Raw genomic sequence first — 23,184 nt, forward strand, 5'->3', positions numbered from 1 at the left:
TTGTAATCTTGAAAGTAGATCGGAAGCCCTTTTTTAGAGGCGAAGCGCCTCCTCAAATCAACATCGGTGTCAAAAGCTTAAGACCAGTTGTCAAAGTCAAGATATTTTTAACAAGTCCTCAAATACAGATGCTTGCCAATCATTCGACAAAATATCGCAACAATTCGTGATACTTGAAACGTTCACAAATATCCACACCAAATATAACAACCAGAACTGAAAAAGTTTGAAGTACTTTTTAGCGAGTGATATTGCAACAATTATTTATTGCCGAAAAAAATGTTAAGCTGTTCATCACATTTCAGAGTTTTTAATTTAATTACAACTATTCTCTATGGTAAAATAATCTCTATATACAAAAGTATGAATCAGCTAATACACATTTTTACGGTATACTGTACGGTATAAACCCTAAATTATTAATTTTACATTTATTTAACAAAATAAATTTAACAAAAAAACAAATAAATATATCTACCTTATATAATTACTTTGATATACTTTATACTATAACTTTTTAACCTTTCATGTAAAGACGTGGGAGAGATCGGAGGATTGATCAGCGATAAACTTGTGGCTGGAAGAGCCGTGGTAAGATACGTAGAGTCGGTGAGCTTCCTCGGCTTCACGTTCGTTTAAAAGTTAAAGAGGCAGCCAAACATTGACGACGTCGGGGTGAAAGTAAGGATAACATTATTGAAGTTGGTCGGTCGCTTCAGGACAGGGATTCTTCTTGAAATGTTTGACTCGCTCGACTTGTTTTATGGTTGCATGGCTTATCCTTCAGCCCGAAAATCGCGCTTGCATTGGCTCCTGCCTGAACGTCGGAGACTACTTTGCCAAACAGTGGCATCTGCGGTCGAGTACAAGTACAGCGGAACGAGCCAATTCAGCACGGACGTGTCCCCTGGGAATACGTCTCAGCAAAACGTGGTTACCGTCTGGGTCTTGAGACTAAAAGGCGGACGAGACCGCTAAATACGTCCAATCTTCCGGACTGTATCTCCAAAATTAAAAGAAAGTGGTAGCGTCGGTGGGGAGGATCGAGTATCAAGAGCACTGTCGATAGGTGGCCCTCGGAGTATCTGGCTCATAGAAGAGGAGTCATCCTCACCCGATTAAGAATAGGCCTTGCGGCGTTGTCACACTAACAAATACTTTTGGGCCAAAGCCCGCCTATGTTCGAAGAAAGGTTGCCCAATGTGCCTCACCTAATTGAAGGGTGCGGCTCCTTGGCTCTATATAGTGAGCATGAAAGGATCTACCCGATATAAGAATCGTACTTGACCTCGGCAGCGAGTATCCCCTGTTCCGATTTTTGGAAGAAACAAGTTTGTTTCATTACATATAATTCTGATAGTTTTGAGTATATAGCGTGTTTTGAGAGTGATGGTATATATTTTATTGTATTGAATTTATTTATATTTATAAAAAAAGTCATAGAATCATATAATATATATAATAAATCATATAATCCGTTAAAACATACGCGTGTCTTAAGGTGGTGACTGACCCAGAAAATACACATTAAATTAATTAATATTTAAACCAATCATGAATACAAATAACACTAATAATCACTATGCCAGGTGAGAAGTTTAGAGTTCCGTCTTTAGACTGTAAACTAATTTATTCGTCTTAATCGAAATCGATGCGATTTAGTTAAACTTTTAGAGAACTGGTGGTTAGCCATCTAGATATTTGATTGTCGTTATGAGTTAGAAATTCGAAGTGCCGGATCGTGATTTGCTTTCAAACGTCTAAATAACTTCCTCTTAAGACGGTGGATATTTAAAGAATACAGTTTGGGAGCGGATTTTATATGAGGTGAATCATACGAATGAAATTATACCATAGTTTTCTTTAATCAGCTATCGAGGAAAGAGGATTGCAGTAATCGGAATAAATAAGTGCAATCTATAATATATTACGTGACTCGATGAAAAGTAATTTATTTACAGTCTTTATTAATGAATAAGAAAATGCCAAATGTAAGGGAATGCACATTCAAAAGATAGCGCTAATGGCTCCAGGTTCCTCCTTTTTTTAAGTATTTTTTACCTTGAGTGGTCTAATTTATTTCCTTTTTGTGAAGAGTTTATTCAAAAATGTTTAAAGTCGATCGTAACTTCTATTAATTAATGCACTTAAAATTAAAGTAAATAATACCTATATTTCTTAATAATAATTATGTTTCTATATAAAAACAATATGATTTATAAATGCGTTAAAGCAAATAATAACAGACTGCGAAGTGTCTGCAAAGAAAGAAATGCAACATCCCGAATGACCTATGCGCGGCCTCGAGGTGCTACAGCAAGCATATGTATTATTTATTGATACGAATGTATTTATTTGCTGGAATGAAGGGGCTTACCCGTCCAATTACCCCGAAAAATATCGAGTACTCTGGGGTAATTTATTAGCGTGAATGGAGAGGCCTATCCCCAATTACCTCGAGAAGTATCGAAGTACTTTGTGGTAGTGTGAATGCTAACAGGACTCTCACGTTTTCATCTGTTTCTGTGTATTTGTGTTATTTTATCCACAACTGTCGAGGCCCTGAGGTACAGAGAGGCACGAAATAGTATAAAGAAAAGAGAGATCCTGGACATCATACCTTGGCTGGAGAATCAGTAAAAGAAATTAGTAGGTTTAAAATGTTCAAAAGATAAGAAAAGAAATGCAAAACTCAGGAACAGATGGCGGGCAATGACCAATGTAGTTTACCGACCCTAAAACTTATAAATGGCGAAATAGGACATAATTGGCAATGTTGAATTTTCTTCAATTGAAAATAGAATGTCAGCCGATGACGAAACTTGAAAAGACCTTCACGACGGGCAGGTCTTGCCGGCTATGTATAACCACGCCTGAAATTTAAACAATTTTTCCGAGAATGAGAAAATTAAAGCGAACAGTATTTCTGAAACTGAAAATTAACTAAGATTTTATGAACGATTGAATCAGGATTAAAATGAAACTTCCGTTAAAAGTCGCGTTACGTTAATCCTGCGTTTTAACAGTCCTACTGGAATTTGTGAAGTCACGACATCATCAAAGCCTTCTTCTCAAAATTTGTTTTATCTGGAACGCCACATTAGTTTTCTAGTTGTATTACAGATAATATTTCTTTAAGTTTGTAGTATAAAATAGATACTATTAAATTGATTTTATTATTTAGCTATTTTAAGAATTGATAGCATAATAAATAAAAACTGCAATGTTGATCTTGACATTAACATCAGTTTTTTCTATCTATCTCACTTTTATTTTGCAATCAGCCCTAGCAACAACCACCACGGAAAAAAAGGAATGAACCGAACTTGACTGGATTGTACACTCAAAGCAGAAAGAAGAAGTGAAATGCATGTAAACGTATTATACTATAGTTGTAGGTGATAGTTGGCCTGCGCGTATTATAATGTGATATTGTACTATACGAGTACTTTCACTTTCTTGGTGGGGGGGGGAGTTGTCAATCTGCATCTAGCTCATGATGAATAATATGATAGTATGATTAATCCTGTCTATGGTGCAACCTCTTGGAGAAAGAAAACCATACAAATTACTAACAAAAATAATTCAGTAAAGCATAGAGGCACGCTGTTTTGATCAATCAACGAATGATAGTATAAACAAGGAAAACAACGCAAAACTTAAGACAGAACCGCTCTAACAAAAGAAGACTCATAAGAAATAAGCAAGAACCTCGAGGTTCACAAACTTCCGAACTACGTACCGGAAAACTTCATTTATTAAGAAGGTACAATGTGGTGGTTTTGGTTGGTTCAGATGGATGGAGTCACATTGAACTAAGCGACACTGATCACTTTATTGGGTCAGTACATTCACGCGCGTTACGTGGTTCTGCGTTGTAGCATTCAGTGAGGAACGACCGAAAAAGCGTAAGAGGGCAGCATGTGCCAGCGATAATGGAAGTCAGCAAGAAGGCTCTCGGTTGTTCGGTCTTAAAATCAAATCGAAAACACTTTTAAATAGATTTTCCATCAATACTGAACAGAAGATGTAAAAAAAATAATAATAAATTGCCGCAGAAATCGTATGCTCAAAGATGGGTCCAAATTTTAAAACCAGATTGAACAAGTCACAGAATACCCTCCCCAAATTGTTTCTAGGATATGTACAGACGAATAGGATCACAAAACGGGAAGGAATCTTCGAATTGATTTGCTTTTGATAAGGCAAAACATCAGAACGCTTTATAAAAAGATAGAAGAAACTAAGATATTACTGAATGATAAGTTAAAGATATTAATGAATAGGCCATGTATATATTTTGGAAAACATCAGAAGAAACCTCAACTTTTAATATTACTTATGGACGAATTTAACGCATCACTGTAGAGTGTAAATCACTCTGCAATGGGAAGGGTTCATCGGCACTTCAGTGAAACAAGGCTTCACACTAGATGGCCAGGACAGGGTCGACCTAGGTCTACAGACGAGAGAGATTCATCCGTCCTCAGGCTCTACGAAATGGCAGCATTACGGGAAATGAGATAAGAAATCTGATAAGACAAGTCTGTAATGTTTTGATTTCCTCCATGACTATTAGCAGAAGGCTCAGTGAAAATAACCTCATGGTACGGCACCCGGCTCGTGAACTTCTTTTAAGCACAGCTCACAAAATGACCAGTCTTCAATTAGTACAGGAACATGTGAATTCGACATTGGAAGATTGGGGACGAGTTCTCTTTACAGATGAGGTGAGAGTTGACCTCAAATCTCAGATGGGCGTAATTTCATATGGAGTGGCTCAGAAGAAAGGTACGCACCATGTTGTTGGATCCTCAGGAGGCATTCCACGGTGGTCATTGTTGTTTTGGGGTGGCATTTCCTTGGACGTCCTTACCGAATTGGTTGTTGTGCGAAGAAGATCTCTAACTACCAGAGGCACTTACAATACATAATCGAATAATTGTAGTGCCATTTGCCCCCTCATCGGTGATAGAATTTTTTCTAATGCAAGAGCACGTATTGTGGATCACTACCTGAATGAGGTTGGAATTGAATTCTTCCAGTTTTGAACTCAATCGAACATATTTGGGGCCAACATAAGCGACGAGTACGACGGCCAAACCCAGGTCCAAGGTTGTTTTTTCTGTGCTCAATAATTGTTTTTTTTACAATAACTAAATACTAATAATAGATTTGGTTTTCCGATATACGTTATTTTCTTAGATGTCTCCAATCAAAGAATGAAATATTCAAATATGTATTTTTTAGTTTTCTTTACCGGAAAACAGATGGATTTTGTGCGTTAGAAATCTTCAGCAATGTCAACATATTCTCTGTTTGAAATAAAAAGAAACATGTTAAAAATATGAAATGTACTGTAATGGGGTGCGATTAAAACATAGTCCCGATCCGCTAAAGGGAAGTAATCACAAAAAGCAAACCATGCGGGTGAAGAAATCTAACGTCAGAAACACACAGAAAACCTAGATCGTTACAGATTTCATTTGCGAATTTTGCCTCTTTTTGGTACAAATTTTATATCATCATTAAGGCAAAACATTAAATTAAATTCCGACTAAACAACACAATAAGGAAGGTTGTGGCATTAATTTTCTTAGAAGTTGTCAAAAGTCAATGAAGAAGTAAAGTATGAAACAAAGTATTTAATTATACAATAATAGTTTATAACATTAACACGAAAAAAAGACTTTTTTAAATTCACATTTTAAAATAATTGAACGTTTTTACATACAACAGTAATACAAAATAATTAAGAGATTTTACACATACTATCATCTACCATTTTCTAATTTAAATGATCATAGAACACACGAACGCACTAACGTTTTTACATACAACAGTAATACAAACTAATTAAGAGATTTTACACATACTACCATCTACCATTTTCTAATTTAAATGATCATAGAACACAAGAACGCACGCGCGCGCGCACATATATATATATATATAATACGAAAATAACAGTTTAAAAAGACAATGAAGTTTATCAGAAGACCCAAATTTCATCTTTACATCTGTAGGCAATATGTTTTACCATTCCTTTAAAAAATTAAAAATCAGAGTTTGTTAGCGTTGTTTTATGATGTGATTAATTAATTATTCCAGTCATAGAGAAGGCTTAACGTTCAACTACCCGTCGGGTGTCATTTACGATTACGATATAATTATAAATTATGAAAATCAATGTGCTTATGTAACGTCCTTAAAGCAATTCAACACTTCATCTGACTTCATTTAAACAATTTAAACAGATAGAACTACTAATCAAAATGAAGTGCAACGTTGAAGATAAATAAGTCGAACCAACTGTCAAACTCACAAGCACACTCAGCAATGCGGACGTTCCAAAATATCCACGTTGTGCATATTAAAAAACATGAATATCATAAAAGACCATTTGTGTATTACCATTGGGTTTCAAACAAACCTAATTTTTAAGTCTTTATTTATTTATTTTTTTACTTGGCACTGCCAGTCCAGTCAGGTCTTTGACTTAACCATTTAAATTGAGATGTGTTAAAACTAAATATTAAAAGCTCCCACCTCTTGCGGGGGAAGGGAGGAGCTACGCCCCCTTTTGGTCCCTATATCATGGGACAACCCCCGAGTAGGACCGCCAGTACCAGCCTACTCACTTACCAATAACCATCGACATGTAAGTACTCATAAAAAAATTGTATGACACAAACAAAGTACGACACTACGTAATCTGTACGATAAAATTTTGGTTTCGAGAGAGTCCGACGTCAATCGTACGAAAACTGAAAATTTTCTACCCGGCTGCGGGTTCTAAAATGCGCTATTCTAAAAATATACACATAAAGGCATAGAAAACTGAATGAATTTTAAATCATATAGTATATGGTAATTCACATACTGTAGAATTTTCAGGAGTGTAAGCCTAGCAGTCTTTAAACATTCGCCTAGATTTTTTACATTAAAAGTAGGTTTATACGATAAATAATCAAATTTTATCAAAATAGATAAAATAAAGGAATTTATGTCGAGGAAAGTAATAAATGTTTCATATCATTATTTCAATTATAATTCATTTATTTTCTTTTTCCATTAATTTGTTGAATGTTGTATGTAATAAACACACCCACATTCGAACAAAAGCTTTGTAAAACTTCAAAAACTGATATGAAAAAACTAAAGTTGCAACTTCACAACTCAATATTTTTGACTATATCTTCGATACCGTTGGCTTCATTAATTATGCCATGAATAATGAAAACTAGAAAGTCCTAACATATCGAACAACAAAAATAATTTTAGTTTTTATCGACTTTCAAGTGAAAAATATCCCGGAGACGCCAATTGGGACTTCACAACCGGACGGTTTCGACTATGTCTTCTACACCGTTGGCTTCACAAATTGTTCCAATATCTTGACATGTACATTGTAAACTGTAGAAATACCAAATATATTCCAATTTTATTTTTAAAGTAGTAGTTTTCATCGATTTTCAAGGGAAAAATATCCCGGAGGTGCCTGTTGCAACTTCACAACTGAACGGTTTCGGCTTCCATACTGTCAGCTTCACCAATTGTTCCAATATATACACGAACAATGTAAACTGTAGATATACCAAATATATTTTTTAAAAAGTAGACGTTTTTCGTCGATTTTTAATTTATGCTTTGTTGTTCAGAATATTTCGTACAAAATCAATTCAGAAAACTTTAAGCTGATGTTAAACGCGTTCAGAGATTCATACTTTGTACAAGCAAAATAAAATACATATATAAATCGATAGTGTAGGTGTAATAAAGCAGTTTTATGCTCTGGGCATATGAAGCTGTATGTTAATTCCTTTAGTATTCCTTAACATCGGTCGATCTGATGGTATATTTTGCAACGTCCGGTTTCAAATTTAAATACGTTATATTTATTGAAATCAAAACAAATATTTTGTTTAATAATACAAACAAACAACAATCGTAGTAAAAGTTCTGTTTCTTTTTAAAAAGATAGTTCCTACTCCCAGTAAGTGAGAATTTTTAATTCCAAAAATCAATCGTTTTACACAATTAAATGTATAAATGGGATAACAATCTCATTTTCCTTGTTATCTACTCAATATATAAATCACATATGTAAAGAACATTAGGCTAGAAATAGTTTAAGCTGAAGTAGTGTCTTTGTATGCCCATTCATCGGCTTAAGTATATCCTTTGCGTGACCGAGCTACAAAAATCAAATATTTCCTAAATTCAAAAATTATGCAAAGAACAACCAAAGGGCATTCATCATGTTTGGATCGAAATGTATATGTAAAAGTAATATTCATAAAAAAAAATTCCCGATTTAGTTATTATTAAAACCTTTCCCAATTACATTTTAACAATGAGATTAACTATTTTCTATTGATGTATACTGAACTTAATTAAATTTAGATTTACTACATCTCTATTGGCTAAGAATAATTCTCCTATTCAAAGGGAGTAAAAGTTTCGTCAAAATTGAGTGTTTACCAGCATGAACTTAGCTTATGTTAATTAATATAACAATAATTCAATTTCACAATAATTAACCAAGAACATCACGTTGTTCGGTTTGTAAATCATGAGATGTTATCAACTTCAATTTAAACCTTTTTGTCGTGAATTCAGTTAGGAGAAGCGATTGATGAATTGTCAATTTTCCTTTCGATAAATAAACAACTCAATGGCACAGATGTAGAAAATAATGAACTAAGTGTTAGCAGGAAGAGAAATTAATTCTACAGGAGAAGAAATTTATTATAATTTTATTAATCCCATTTACGGGGTTTTAATTAAACGGAATATGAGATTTTCTTTTTATAAATGAATACGTGAAAAGTAACAAGGCGAACATTAAAAAATACACTTACAACCAAATATTCATATGTGACAACAATAAATATCTAACTTCTAAGTTTTAATGTGTTTTAAATGCAACGCATAAAAGCGGAAAAACGAGTCTTTTCAAACAATTGCCTATTGTAATATTCCCTTTGTTCGCGCTAACGTGTAAATTAGCAAAAAGAGATAACATTTATCCAGGTTGACATCTTCCTCCTTTAAGTTTATACGTGTCTGACGATTCTTATATAAAAGGTACGAATCCCTTAATCGAGACCTTACTTGCTAGTGACGCGAGGATGTAACAATCGGCGTAAAGAAAATTCCTTAGATTGTAACTTTTATCAAAACGAGAGGAACTGGTAACGGTTGTACAGCCGGTACGCGAATTAGATTCTGTATGGTCATCAATTTGTTTTTATACAAAAAAAAATCATAAATTATCTTACAAAACAAGTATTTTGAAAAGATAATTTTCAAAACATATACATAGGACTAAATTTACATCTTTTTCTTTTAAAGACAGTTCCGAGGCTATACCTAGATGTTAAACAAGCGGAATTTTCATAATCAGATCTTTCTTGGGTTGAGGTCAAAACATAAGCTTTCAAAGTCTGTATCAAATATTCATAACTGTTCTTATATTTTTTTCCTTCTCTTCTTTAACGAGTTCTCAGTTGTTTTTTGTTTGGGGTAAAGCGATAACGAAAATCATCAAAGCAAAAGTAGCTTATAACCGACAGTCTCAATCCTTTCATGATACATCGCACGTCAAAAAAATTGTTGAAATAAGGCCCCAAGTCTCAATTAAGTACATAAATCAGGCGAAATTAAGGCGTTCGATTATTTTAAAAAATTGAAAACTACAAGTTTCATACAGGTTATAAACATTACAGTTATAGGTAGTAATGCATATAAATGCAATGGTCACATACAAAACTATGTTTCTAGGTATTCCAAAAATTTGTGAATAGATATGAATGCCTGTAAGTACTAAAATCAACAACTGCGATCATTTTTTGGCTTTTCAAGACAACATTTTGAAAAGTTAATGCCAATTTTAAAACTATACAGCGTGTCCTTTTTAGATGGTCCAGCTGAATTTCTCTTGAACCAATGACGCTATCCAAAGTTTAATATTTTCTAGTCTAGTTTCAAAATTGTACTTTTTTGGGGAAAGTTATACAGGGTACCTCAGGCCCAGTTCAACATCAAAATTTCAAATACGACCCTATATATCCTGCCAAATCATTTTAAAGAAGATTCTACGCTGAAAAGAATGGTGCAATCGGATTCTAAATTGACATAAAATGACAAAATTTTGGCAAAAAGTTTGAAAAAAGTCTTTTGATTTGCTATTTATTAATCACGTTTTCGAACTGCCTGTCTTGCGTAAACATGCGAAGATCTGCTCATTTTAACCACTCTTCACCCGTGCTCGGAGCGATAGTCAGGGGAGATGGATCGACAAGCATTTTCTATCCTTCGCCGCACTTCTTCGACTGAGGTCGCTGGATTATGATTGGCGTAGACACAGTTTTTTAAGTGGCACCACAAAAAATAGTCAAGTGGAATTAAATCGGATGACCGAGGATGCCAACAGATCGGGCCATGACGTCCTATCCACCTATCTCGGAAGTGACGATTCAAATAATCAAATTACAATTAAAATAACATATCATTTGCAAAGAATTGTATGCCGTGCATCCATCAAGCTGGAGAATCCATTCTTTGTTGCAGAGGAACATCATACTGTGAACCACCTGATGATGACGAGAATATGAAATTCTCGGATTTTCCTCTGCCCACGTTCGAAAATTCAAACGGTTTAATTATGCCATTAGAGGTGAACTTGGAGAACGTTTTCTTCATTACAACATTGTTTTCAGCGTAAAAAAAATCCTGTATAATGATGTTTCAGGTTGTATACAGTCGTATTTGAAATTTTGAATTTGAACTGGGCCTGACGTACCCGGCATAATTTTTCTCCAAAAAAGGTAAAAAGTTGAAACTAGACTAAAAAATATTAAACACTTTTTTTATAGTGTCATTGGTGCAAGAGAAATTCAGCCGGGCCATCTAAAAAGGATACCCTGCATAATAATTATGTGAACATCATAATTTACATATATTACATCATGAAAGTTATTTAGAAATAAGAAATTTAAAAAAAATATATATAATCCAATTTTTTATACAACATAGAAAAAATTACAATTCATCGACCTAATTAAATAAGTATGATAAGTATTATCATTAAATCATATAGGAGCCGGCCCCTTTACGACCTGTGCACCGCAATCAGTATTGGTCTATTGTGCATAAGTATTATCATAGTCGATGATTGCATTTTCATAATGGAAAAACTGAAACATGTATAATTATGCTACACAGGAACATTTATTTAAATGAGAAAAATAACTACTACGACGGTAAATATTGGAAATCATGTTAAACATACAATACCGAGTAATGTAAATGATTTTTTTTTTAACTATCCAACTATAAACGACGTTTTACAACTTTAAAAACTACTAGTAAGCCATTTATAACTTTTTTTATGCCTGCGATGTATAAATGTTTGGTCCGCCTCTGATTCAATTTTCCAAATGTCCAAAAAGTTAAGGACGGCCAGAACTGTTACTGTGTCGACGGCGATGACCAAGTTACATTTGGAGGAATTCCTACTAAGAAGAAAGACGGCATTCTGAAGCGCGTTGAACATCGCGAAGTCCAAGCTTTGACTAAAAACAAACCCTAAGTGCAAATCGAGGCATTGTGCGGATAGTCAACATTTCTCTTGAGATAGACCCACGACATTTTGTAAACCGCGCTGGATCGTTCGTTGTTTTAAAAGACACTTAACGAGAAAAAAGATTAATACAATAACCCAGAAATGGCAAGTCGTAGTAATATAAAATGGGCCAATTTCATCGACTATATTCATTTACAAGTATTTCAAGTTCTCTTTAAAATCCCCACGTGAAAACGCCAGCTACACCTGGAAATAAATATCTGGCTATTTTTTGTTATTTTATTCAAGTGAATTGATAATTTATACACAGAAAAAAAATCTAAGGAAAAACATTTTTTTTCCTTTTTGATCTTGCGAGAGTATTGTATACGCTTTTCATTAATCATGTATGATACACTCAACCAGTTTTGTCAAAAGATAGAAAGACTGTCGGATTCCTTAATGTTTTATTCTTCAAACGCTATGAGAAGAAATGGTCAGCTAAGTATTAATGTAACGAAAAATATATGCGTGGAAGTCGAGGAGAAAATTCAGAAAATCGTTCATTATGTAAACCTGTACTCGAAGCGAATGTTAACTGCAATTAATAGTTAATTAATGATTACGATAAAAATAGTATCGTATGTAAAACAAAAACAAATCCGACTATAAAAAAACCAAATTTATTCAGGTTTTGAATAGTGGAAAGTCGACCGAGGGGTTTTCCGCGTCAAGAGCACGATTCGTAGATGGCACCCCGAGAACCTGAGCCGGAAACAAGGAATCGTCCTTACGCGATTAAGAATACGCCATGCGCGGTTGACACACGGCCACCTGCTCTTGGGCCAAAGCCCGCGCTGGTGCCCCTTATGCAAAGAAAGGTTGCTCGATGTGTCCCACATACTGGAAACATGTCATGCCTCGGCTCCCTACAGGGAGCGTGTAGGCGTGCCATCCAATCTGAAAATGGTACTCGAGCACTGCAGCGGGTTTCTGGGTCCCCTGTTCCGCTTTTTAAGGGAAATTGGGGTTTTTTATTGTACATAATATGTCTTATGTGTTGTGTGTCTACATGTTTTGTCTGAGTGCATGTATTTATTAGCGTGAATGGCGAGGGTGAGGGTGAAATATAACGTCATCATCGCCCCTCGAACGTTGAGAGCGTATGAGTGTGTGTTCGGGGTGGATGGCGGAATATTTATAAAAGTACTCCATCGACCCCAATCTAGATTAGTTTGAATATAGGTCGGTGGAGGAATATCAAGTACTCCACCAACCAAACAGAATAAGTGTACTGGATAGATGTATTTATGTGTATGAATGGATTTATTTGTATGAATGTAGTGTTTGAAAGGGTAAATAGAATATAGACTTAGTTGGGGGCTGAAATGACCTAGATGTCGGAAGCCCCAGTCTAAAAAAAAAGAAAAAAGTAGAAAGTAATCCTTAGAACACTTGCACGATGTATGAGGAAAAGACAGAAAAGGACTTGGGCATGATATTCGACTTTTAGTTGGCCACTCATAGTTTCAACACTTTATTTGTTCAATTTAAAAAAATGGAGAAGAAAGAGCAAAATACAGGTCAAAAAACATACTGAAGAGATAAAAGGTTCGAGAGATTCAAGTAAACCAAGAAAATATGTACTCAATGCAGACGACCTGTGAAAAATATTAGGACGACACACAGTTAATTCTAATTTGAAAGAGATAATAGGATTCCAACTCGTAACCGCCCAAATTAGGGGGTTGTGTCATACATCACATTATCCACTGTCATCCACGGTAATCGTAATTTGTATAAATGTCAACTGCTAGGAACGCTGCTAGATCATCAGACAAAAACAAAAAGTCGGGACAAAAGTATTCCAAGCGAGTTGAAGTTTAAAAAGGATTTATAATCGGCACTTTTTTCGTTCTGCCCGAGAATGTATATAAATTTCAAATGTTTATCCAGCTTAAAATCTCAAACTTCTTTTACAGATTTTCTCACGTCGATAAATAAAGGCTTTTTAGTGTTCCACTAAATTCACGAACGGTTGAAGTACCAGAATAGATTATTTAGCACACAAGCTTACTCGTGTATTCTTCAATACTTCTTTTCAAAGACATCAATTTTTTATCGTATACATGTTATTATATTAATATCGTGCATTAGAATAGAATTACGCTAATTTCATCGATAGCGTTGTTTGTTAAACAAAATTTGGTGTATTAACTACAATGACAGGCAAAAAATTCCACCCAATTGATTTTTTTTTTTTCATTTTCTCGATAAAACAAAATTCTTCCCTTAATTTGTCTCATTGTTTTTACCAATAAATATATGTTTATGCTATGTTTTAAAATGGGTATATCAATTAGAGGTAAACACACTTAATCCTTAATCCAAAACAAGGATAAGGATTTTTCAATGTTTACTTTTTACGGAATTTAAAATGTTTATTCAGTCTCATTTGAATTCTGAAGCAATAAACATTTTAGTTTCCATCTTTTTTCTTAATTTCAATTTTCGAACTTAAAAATGCCATTAGTGCTGAGGCTGTTGCGCGTGGTGTGGCACATATTGATGATGGTCGTTACATCAGGTGTGCGGCTATTGCAATCGGAGTTCCCTTCGAAACACTGCGAGACGCCGTTAGACGTTTTCGAGAAACTGGGTCCTACCACAGAAGGCCCGGTTCTAGGCATCCTAGGGTAACAGAACCACAGTATGACCGTTTTTTGACTTCGAGAATTTTGCGAAACCGGCACCTTACTATTGTTCAACTGATTCATCAGCTCCAGGAAGTTCGAGGTGTCCAAATTTCTGAACGCACTGCCCGAAGAAGATTAAATCATTATGGACTGATTTCTTTTCGCCCAGTAAGAGGTCGAGAACTGACCAGAACACACAAAGTTGCACGGTTCGCATTTGCTCGAAAATAACCCTTTGGAAGATTGGTCTACTGTACTTTTTACAGATGAGTGTAGATTTGATCTACGATCTCCAGAGGGCGTGAAAGAATAAGGAGAAGGCGAAATGAAAGCTACGAAGCCTGTAATTTTTCCCAGAACATTGCTCAATGGATGGATGGTCTTTGACGGTCTCTCGGAATGTGGATGAAATTTTGGATATCATACGTTGCCTACCCTCACTGAAAACACAGTTACAATCCTATTCTAATGCAAGATAATGCCCGTCCACATGTCGCTCGCATAGTACAAACGTACCTTCAACAGCATAATATCAGGGTCTTAGCCTGGCCAGCCCGTTCTCCAGACTTGATCCCATCAAACATTTAAGGGATAACCTCAAAAGACGAGGTTTCTTCGTGAAGAATGTGCTAACCTTCAGCAAAGAGACATTTCACAGACTGGTAGAAAGTATGCCGAGGCGTGTTCCAGGTGTAATTAAGGCAAGTGGAGGAAATACGTGGTATTGAATTAAAAATCGAACACAAAATTAAAACAAATTTTATCCGTCCGTCTTTTTTCATTTTTCATTTTCAGTTGCAATTTACATGTTGTTGTTTTTTTTTTTACTTTTTTAGACAAAGAATCAATTATTAAACGTAAAAAACGTGAAACTTTGATTAATATATAAAAATATATACAAATCAAGCTATTATAAGTGTGTGGAATTTTTTGACTGTCAGTGTGTTATATTAATTAATCCATATTTGTTTAGTAGTCATAATTGCGTATTAATTAATTATTCTTTTTCTCTAACGTCTTTGTTGGTATAGCTAATATTTTTTAGCCTGTAAAAAGGTATTTTCTAGCCATCAACATGAATGCTGCGAAGGGGAACTTTCCTATAACGGACTCTCTTGAGGAATGAAATATTGTCCGCTACATAGAGGTGTCCACATTACGGATAATAGAGAAAAAATGTTTAGTATTACATGACAATTAGTTAAGGGTTTTAGTTGAGATGAAAAAAAGTTAATGGCATGAGCGGGATTCGAACCCACGATATTCGGCTAGATACGCCGCTGCTCTACCACTTGAGCTATCGTGACCTCGATCCACTCGGACATCAACTTCCTATCTCAACCCCACCTTATGAGTTTTCCCTCCTTTTGCCATTTTTCAATGGCATCCCGCTCGTCCATTAACTTTTTTTCATCTCAACTAAAAACCTTAACTAATTGTCATGTATTAATTGGTCAAGCGGACCACGAAAGTAGTGAATTAATGGTTTAGTATTACAATATGTACCACAATGGGGATTACAAGATATCGATCTTCTTTGAAACACCAATTTTAGCCTTTTCTAAGGGTTTTTCAAATTCACCGAACATACTTTTGAATAGGAGCTCTGTTGAAATTTTGCCACTCTGTCAAAGCTCATTTTGTAACTGCATAGTTTTATCCAAAACTGCTCTAAAAAGTAAGGCCGTCTCAATGTGATTTTTGAGTTCAAAATCGGCGCATATTGCTTAACTTTTTCCAAATTTTCTACATCCTCGATTTTTCACTGCACTAATGGTCTTAAAAGATCTTTTACCGTGATCCAAATTTGTCGGGCCAACCTGAAGATGCTTTACAATCCGTTTACCGTAAATGTTTTGAATTTATAAGGGCTTTTCTCGGATAAGGGGACCAGATATGGTATTTTACAGGCCCGGGGACGGCAAAATTATTCAAATACGTCCTGGTCTAAGGCCGAATCAGTTTTAAGAAAAAATCAGTTTCCGTATTTGTCGAATTTGTCTAAAAGTTCCCTTTTTATCCTTCAGAATTTCATTTGGCTGGGTCTTTCCGATGGAAAGTTTCGCAGCCATGTCACTTTAATTAAATTATTTTTTTCTTTAAGTGTCAAAAGCAGTGAAGAAGTAATTAATCATGTTTGCAAAGTGGCATAATCAAAGTCAAAGAATACTGAAAAATATTGGAAGGAGAACAAAACACAGGGGAAACGGCAAAAAACATTCATTTTTCTGGAGGCTGCTCTCCGCTTTTGGGAGAGTTTCACAGTCAGAAAAGTCTAAAAAGCTGTCCCTATCCGTTATTGAAAGTGTCCGTTTCATAGAAGATTTTAATATGGTGAAAGTAATGGGAAGACGCCGCGGAATCAGAATTTATTCGTTCAATGGAGGTTACCCTTTTTAGAGGTGTCCGTAAAGGGGAGTTTCACTGTATTTTTCTGGAAAAATATCATATTGTATAAATCTTTTAGGTGTAAGAAATGATCATGGTAAAACTGCCGAAACATACCCTTCCTCAGAATGAGAGTAGATAGTACTTGTAAACTGTAAATACAAGGTATAAAATATTAATATAATGAAACCGTCGAAATATAGTAACGAAGATTTATGTTAATGATATTAACTTCAAATATCACAAATTGCTAAGTTTCTTCTTCAAAATACTATTTCTAAAATTTGAGTCTAATGGTTATTTTTGACGCGAATCTATTTATTTTCGTAACATTATTGGTAGGAAAAAAAATTAGTTGCATGCTATTGTATATGAGCATTATCTTGCATTAGCACAAAGTTGTCCCCAATAAATGGAATGAATGGTAACGACAGCTTCAAGAAAAACTCCCCGATGTTCCTTAGTGCAGTCAAAGATCCATTCTGTAAGACAATCTGTTCGATTCGGGCATAAACGTTGATTCCACCCCATGCAATAACTGTCTTCGAATATGCTGTGACCCAAGCATAGAATATGAAGCAAAGCGTTCTCCACGTCTTCTCCACACCTGGTCCTTGTCACAGGCCAAAACCGGCACTCTGTGACGAAGACAACAATTGTTCAAGTGCCCAAATGAGATGCTGATTTGCGAATAGTCTTGCCTTTCTTCTCGATGGCTCTCCGGTAGTAGAGAACCTGGTACGGGATGCCTGCAGACTAGACTATTCTCACGAAGCTTTGAAATACAAAAATACTGGAGCACTGATTTGACGTGCGTCCGATTAGAATACAACGCCCAGTGCTCCCTGTGTAATTCCTGCTCCTTGTTTTTCACTTTGCGGAATGCACAATACTAGGGGAGTTACGGCAATTTTATTGGGGAATTTTGTTTTAAGTAAGGATCTCCTAATTAAATATGTTGATGGTGCACGCCATGCATGCAGATACAGATTTGAATTGGTCCAGCAATTTAATTATCAATAGTGATACGACACACTACATCTCTGGTTTGCTCTTCAAAGTCAGTTTCTCCATTGTATTTTTGTTTGTTTTGTTTTATTTATTTACTATTGTGTACTTTGTATTGCTTTTTTGTTTTATTAATTATTCAGAAATCGTGAGATGCGGTCTGGTGTGATGTAAGTTTCAGAAAAACATTTTCTTTATCGTGCCAACGTTTCGATCTTTATTGAGATCATTTTCAGGTGATTTCTGTGTAATTATGCCATTCTTGCGTGTTGTGTTGAGAGGCACTATTTATTTTTTTCTTTTCTTTATATATTTTTTAAAAATTTCCATATTGTTTTTTATGATATCAGCAACAACCTCCTGCAGACGTTTTTGATACATGTTTGTGTATACACCCAATAATGACACATCTACACAGAAAACAAACACTTTGAGCCCTGAAGATGATAATAAAATGTTTTTTTAAATCTTGTATATAACCTTGTTTCTTTAATGTAATACATTTTCTTTTGTTGAAAATGAACGTATCTATCTATTAATCTCTTCTCACGAAGCCTTCTGATGACTGTTTTAGAGCGTTCGGAGTTCATTAAATGACGGTTCTGTAGTGTGTAAAAGCACTAAAACGACCGCCTAGTCATACATCGCGGATGACCAGTACTTACTCTTCGATCGAGACTTACGGGGCCTCAAACCAAAGTAGACCATCGTAGATGGTGACACCCAGGACTTGGGCTATGTTACGGCCACTACGTGTTGGTCAAAGCACCTACCGTAGAGATCTTCTCGACTTAAAACCACGCTTATAAAAAAATAAAATTAATAATTTTTTACTTAAATTTGTTGTTTCATTAAAGAAAACAATTTGAAAAAGTCAACAACTTTGCTCTGGAAAGGATGAAATTGAACTGATTTTCTTTATTTTTTTTTATCTAATGAGTGTAAAAGGATTAGCAATACTATAAAGGTAAACAACGAGTTATTAATGTTGTATTTACGTTTTAAATCAACTATTAATCTTTATACCTACCTATTATGGAAAATAAACAAGTACGAGTGTCCAGTATTTGTCGATGAGCATATTGAAATTTGCTCAAATGTCAAAGCTATTCGAACAAATTCGGAATGCAAAGATATGCAAAATGTTCTCAGAAGTTCAAAGTTATTTTATCATTAACTCTTTCAATTAATTATTCTTTGTACGTAAGGTCTTGGTTGAAATGAAAAAGTCACGATAGCTCAAGTGGATAGAGCAGCTGCGTATTGAGCAGAAGGTCGTGGGTTCGAATACCGCCCGTGACGCTTTTTCATTTCAACCAAGACCTTACATACAAAGAATAATTAATTGAAAGAAGTAATTTGGTCATCAGACCACTAAACATAATAAATTATATCATTAACATTTACACTCATTGGAAATGCAATTATCAAACGAATCAAAAACACTTGCGGACTTGTAATAGTTTTATCCACATAAATATTCTTTAATGGCAAACAGATTGCAACATAAAATAAAAATCTATACGTTTCCAAAAAAAGTAACAGACGACGTTTATTGGAAATATGCTACAGTGGATGAAATTATAACTATTTCATGCGTTGCTTTGGGGGAATGCTCAGAGGGAGACAAAACTTGAAAATCGACTTGTAAGTTTGGCTCGTTTTGACAAGTGGTAATAATCTCAAGGGAGAAGGAAAACATTCGAATAAAATCATGAATGTAAGAGCAATAAAAAAAAATATTTTACATGAAATCAAATATAAATGATTGATTGTGTTAGAAAAGACTTCATATTGGACATATTAAATTATATGAAGGATAAATATAAAAAAATCTATCAACAGTCTTATAGAAGGTAGACTTTTATGGACAGTTTCTAAGGCTTACGGAAACGCTTTGCACACTTCTATTTTATCTTTCATAACCCTAGCGGTTCTCATAAACCTTTGCTTACGTTTGCTTTATTAAAACGCTTAAGAACGATTTAAAATGTTTAAAAGGCAAAGGAAAAACAATCACTAACAATATGTGACGCGATATTAATGATATATTTAAGAATAATTATTTATTTTGTAAAGCAAAACACATTGGCAATATCGAATGACGTGTGAACTGTGAATCTTGGCATCTTTCACAAACCTTGATTGCTACTGATGACGATGCTTATGTTGGTTTGACCCACTTCAAGAGGTAATTTATAAACTGTCCGGGACACCGTTCAACACGACGACTACACTCAAACTGAAACTGTACGCATTGAGAGGATTCGAACGCGGTTTTCAACTTTTACCTCGTTAGTCGCTGTATTTTTAGCTTCGATCTGTTATGAGTGTAAGATTTTTTTAGAGCGTTGGCTCGAGAGGGAGAAAACGGCATTGACGTGTTGTTTGCATTGGGATGTAGCATGAAACTAATTTTAAACGCAACGTCTTACATATACGTACACTGATCAATCTACGATCCAGATGGTTTTAACGCGTATGTATGCCTTCAATCCATACAAAGCAGAATCACATTTTTGAACATTCAACCAAACTGCTTAAGACCACGAGATGTTTTAAATAAACTGCATCGTCAAAATTACAAGGAGAATCATTTTAGGGCACAAGGCTATATAAAATGTAGTAGGCCGAGGTGGAAAAGAACATCGTAAAAGCTGAAGCCAAGTGTCCCAAGTGCTTTCAACCAATTTGTAACGTTAGTCCTTTTGTTTACTATTAAATGTGTTTATTTTATTATTATTTTTAAATAACAGATACAACAACACATTGTACTAATTGTAATAAAAAAAATGTTCATTTCTATATTTGAGGCATAAAACGATAATCCATTGATTCTAATAAGACCAATTCTTAATAGTTAATTCTGCTTGATTACAATTAATAAGTAAGCATTAGGATAGAAGCACAGTAAAGCGATAAGAACAGTTTTTACCAACGTTATTAGGCTATTACAAATTGGTTGTGGCAAGATGGCAAAGAAAAAATATACAATTGGTTTAAAAGAAAATTATACAGGGTGTCCCAGAGAAAGTGTGAAAAAATTTTTTGGATGATAGTACCCCTTCTTGTAACAACTTCCAACGTATAGTCCCTATACCTTATCCACCCAGAGGAGCTATACCCCATTAAATGTGGGACTACGGTGACAATGGGTGATACAGTATAGCCAAGGCGGGGGGTGCAACCTGATAAGGTGAGCCTCGCGTCCTCGGTCACTTCCCTTTCTTAATCGGCATACTTCCTTGAGACCTCTCCCAACCTTTGGATGCAAGGAGGAATCCAGGTACAACATAATGGTGTTGCCTTGGGAGCGTGGCAACCTCTCTAAAGCACAAGCTGGATTCGTGTAGGCCTCCGGGTCGGCAGCGGACGGTGGGTGTTGCATCAGAGGCACACGAGGGTTAGGGTACCAGATCCTGTCTGCACAGACGGGGGAGGGTGCATAACCATCTAACTACGGAGTAGTAGAAAATGTCCCATGTCCAACCCTGCTACATGGGAATGGACTCGTAGTAACTTAGTGGCGATGATGCTCCTGGCGAGAACTTAGTGTGACCCTGTTGCTCGGGGGTATCGTTCGCGGTTTCCTTCCTAGAGGCAGTGTTCCTCTAGGAGGCGGTTATAAATTCCACTTTGCACAAAATCGCGGCGGAAGCGGTTCCGGAAGTTCTTAAGCTGGAGAAGCCCCAATAATCTAGAAGATAGAGTCGCCTTCTCTATCTAGGGAGCCTGCGGGACGACCCAGGCTGATGCATTTCAGCCACCTGGGGTTACCCATTGCCGTGCGGCACACGGTCTGGTGCTAATGCAGCCCCATCCACTCGGAATGGACACGGGGAGGAGTGAGGTCCGTCTCGGCCCCTCGGGGGCTTCTACAACAAACCTTTGCGGCTGTAACACCCATCCAGTCGCGAGCGGAGGTGCGTCATCTCTCATCTTGAGAAACAAAACGTCCGGTAGGGCCGAAAGGCTAGCTACAGACGTTAAAGATCCTCATGGCCTTTTAAGGACGCAGAGTAAATACGGGAAAGTCCTTATGTTTATCTTCAGACCCTGACGAGTTACAATTTTTGTTAGTTTTTCCATGGAAACGTTACATTACTTGGGAAAAAAATATCTATCATCAGGCCTACCACTACTCGCACACCCGGTACACATTTATATAACTTGACGCTATTGGTGCACCCTTGAAGATAATCCTACTTAAGGGGCTGCCAGCAATACAATGGGAAAAGAACTAGCTAAAAGCGAATACCAATCCTAAAAAAAAAAAAGTAATAGTATATATAAAATCAATAATAATTACAAGTTGTAAGAATGGATTCTACAAACATGAAAAATTCAGAATTTTCCTTTGCAATATTTTTGTTACTGTTCTTAGTTATATGCTCAAAGAGTGAACACTTGACCTTTTGAAAATGTTTTGGGATTTACTTCCCATTTGACCTCTTTAGGGACCAAATGAAACTACTTGTTATACAATTGTGTACTTTGTATTGCTTTTTTGTTTTATTAATTATTCAGATATCGTGAGATGCGGTCGGGTGTGATGTAGGTTTCAGAAAAACATTTTCTTTATCGTGCCAACGTTTCGATCTCAATAAAACATCGAAACGTTGGCACGATAAAGAAAATGTTTTTCTGAAACCTACATCACACCCGACCGCATCTCACGATAGCTGAGTAACTATCGATTAACGTTCACTAATCTCTACACATAAATGTTAATTTTGGTTGGGGCAACTCACTATTTACAGGACAACTATTATTATATTTGATTATTTTATATATATAATACATTTGTCCATCTAATGTCCACATTTATTGAAAACAAATAAAAAAATAAATAAATAAAAAACAAATAAAAAAATGCAGGTATGATTTGAAGAAGAATGGCAAGGAGTGTTTCAATTTGCATTTAAAAATACATTGCAAGAAGATTTTTTTCTGTATGACTGTTATAGTTTGGAATATACGAAAAATACCAAAAGTATAATTTCTACTAAAGTTTGCCTAGTAGTTTTAAATTGGAAACGAATCTAAAGAAACCAAAGAAAATGGATCATTTGAGATATAAAAAATAAGAATTTGTGAAAACATACATTCTTATCTACATCTTTGTTTATTTTAACGTCCTTATTTTACATTTGATCGCTTTAGCGTGGTAATATTAAAATTACTATCTTCCGGCACTTTAACAAATACGCACCTTAAAAAATAACAAGGAATAAACGATCCCCGAACTCATACCATTAAACCAGTAAACTCCAGTCGTTAAACTCTTAATTGCTCACAAGAACAATTAGTATGAATATAATGAATGACGTGGAAAACCCAGCAAAAAGTTTCGTTTCCCCTGTAGAAAAGGACGACGAATAATATTTACACCGCTACTCAATCCAGAAACGACTTCTTACCAAAAAAAATAGTGAAATATATACATGTACTTTGGGTGAATGGCCTATTCGCGTACATTGAACAACCGATCCATTCGGCCGTTTGGAAAGTGATATATACTCT

General features: G+C 35.4%; 2 protein-coding genes across 3 annotated transcripts in view; one reads left to right on the top strand and one right to left on the bottom strand.

Moving 5' to 3' along the window:
* Positions 1-23,184, bottom strand: part of LOC106661899 (COMM domain-containing protein 4) — a 61,771-nt gene that overhangs the window by 16,795 nt on the left and 21,792 nt on the right. The window contains exon 1 of one of the 2 annotated variants that reach the window (XM_014385635.2): positions 19,802-19,975. The exons of the other annotated variant lie outside the window; for it this stretch is intronic. The gene's annotated coding sequence lies outside the window, so the exon portion shown is untranslated. Of the gene's footprint in view, positions 1-19,801; positions 19,976-23,184 lie in introns of those variants that run through there. 2 annotated transcript variants of the gene reach the window in all.
* The window catches only part of LOC106661898, a 30,389-nt gene continuing 13,680 nt past the window's right edge, over positions 6,476-23,184 (top strand). Inside the window, exon 1 of the mRNA XM_014385633.2 lies at positions 6,476-6,661. Within this exon, the coding sequence (XP_014241119.1) occupies positions 6,660-6,661 (2 nt within the window). The 5' untranslated portion in view covers positions 6,476-6,659. The remainder of the gene's footprint in view (positions 6,662-23,184) is intronic.

The sequence above is a fragment of the Cimex lectularius genome, unplaced genomic scaffold, assembly GCF_000648675.2.
Source record: "Cimex lectularius strain Harlan isolate CLEC.00 unplaced genomic scaffold, Clec_2.1 scaffold57, whole genome shotgun sequence".
NCBI classification, from domain to species: domain Eukaryota; kingdom Metazoa; phylum Arthropoda; class Insecta; order Hemiptera; family Cimicidae; genus Cimex; species Cimex lectularius.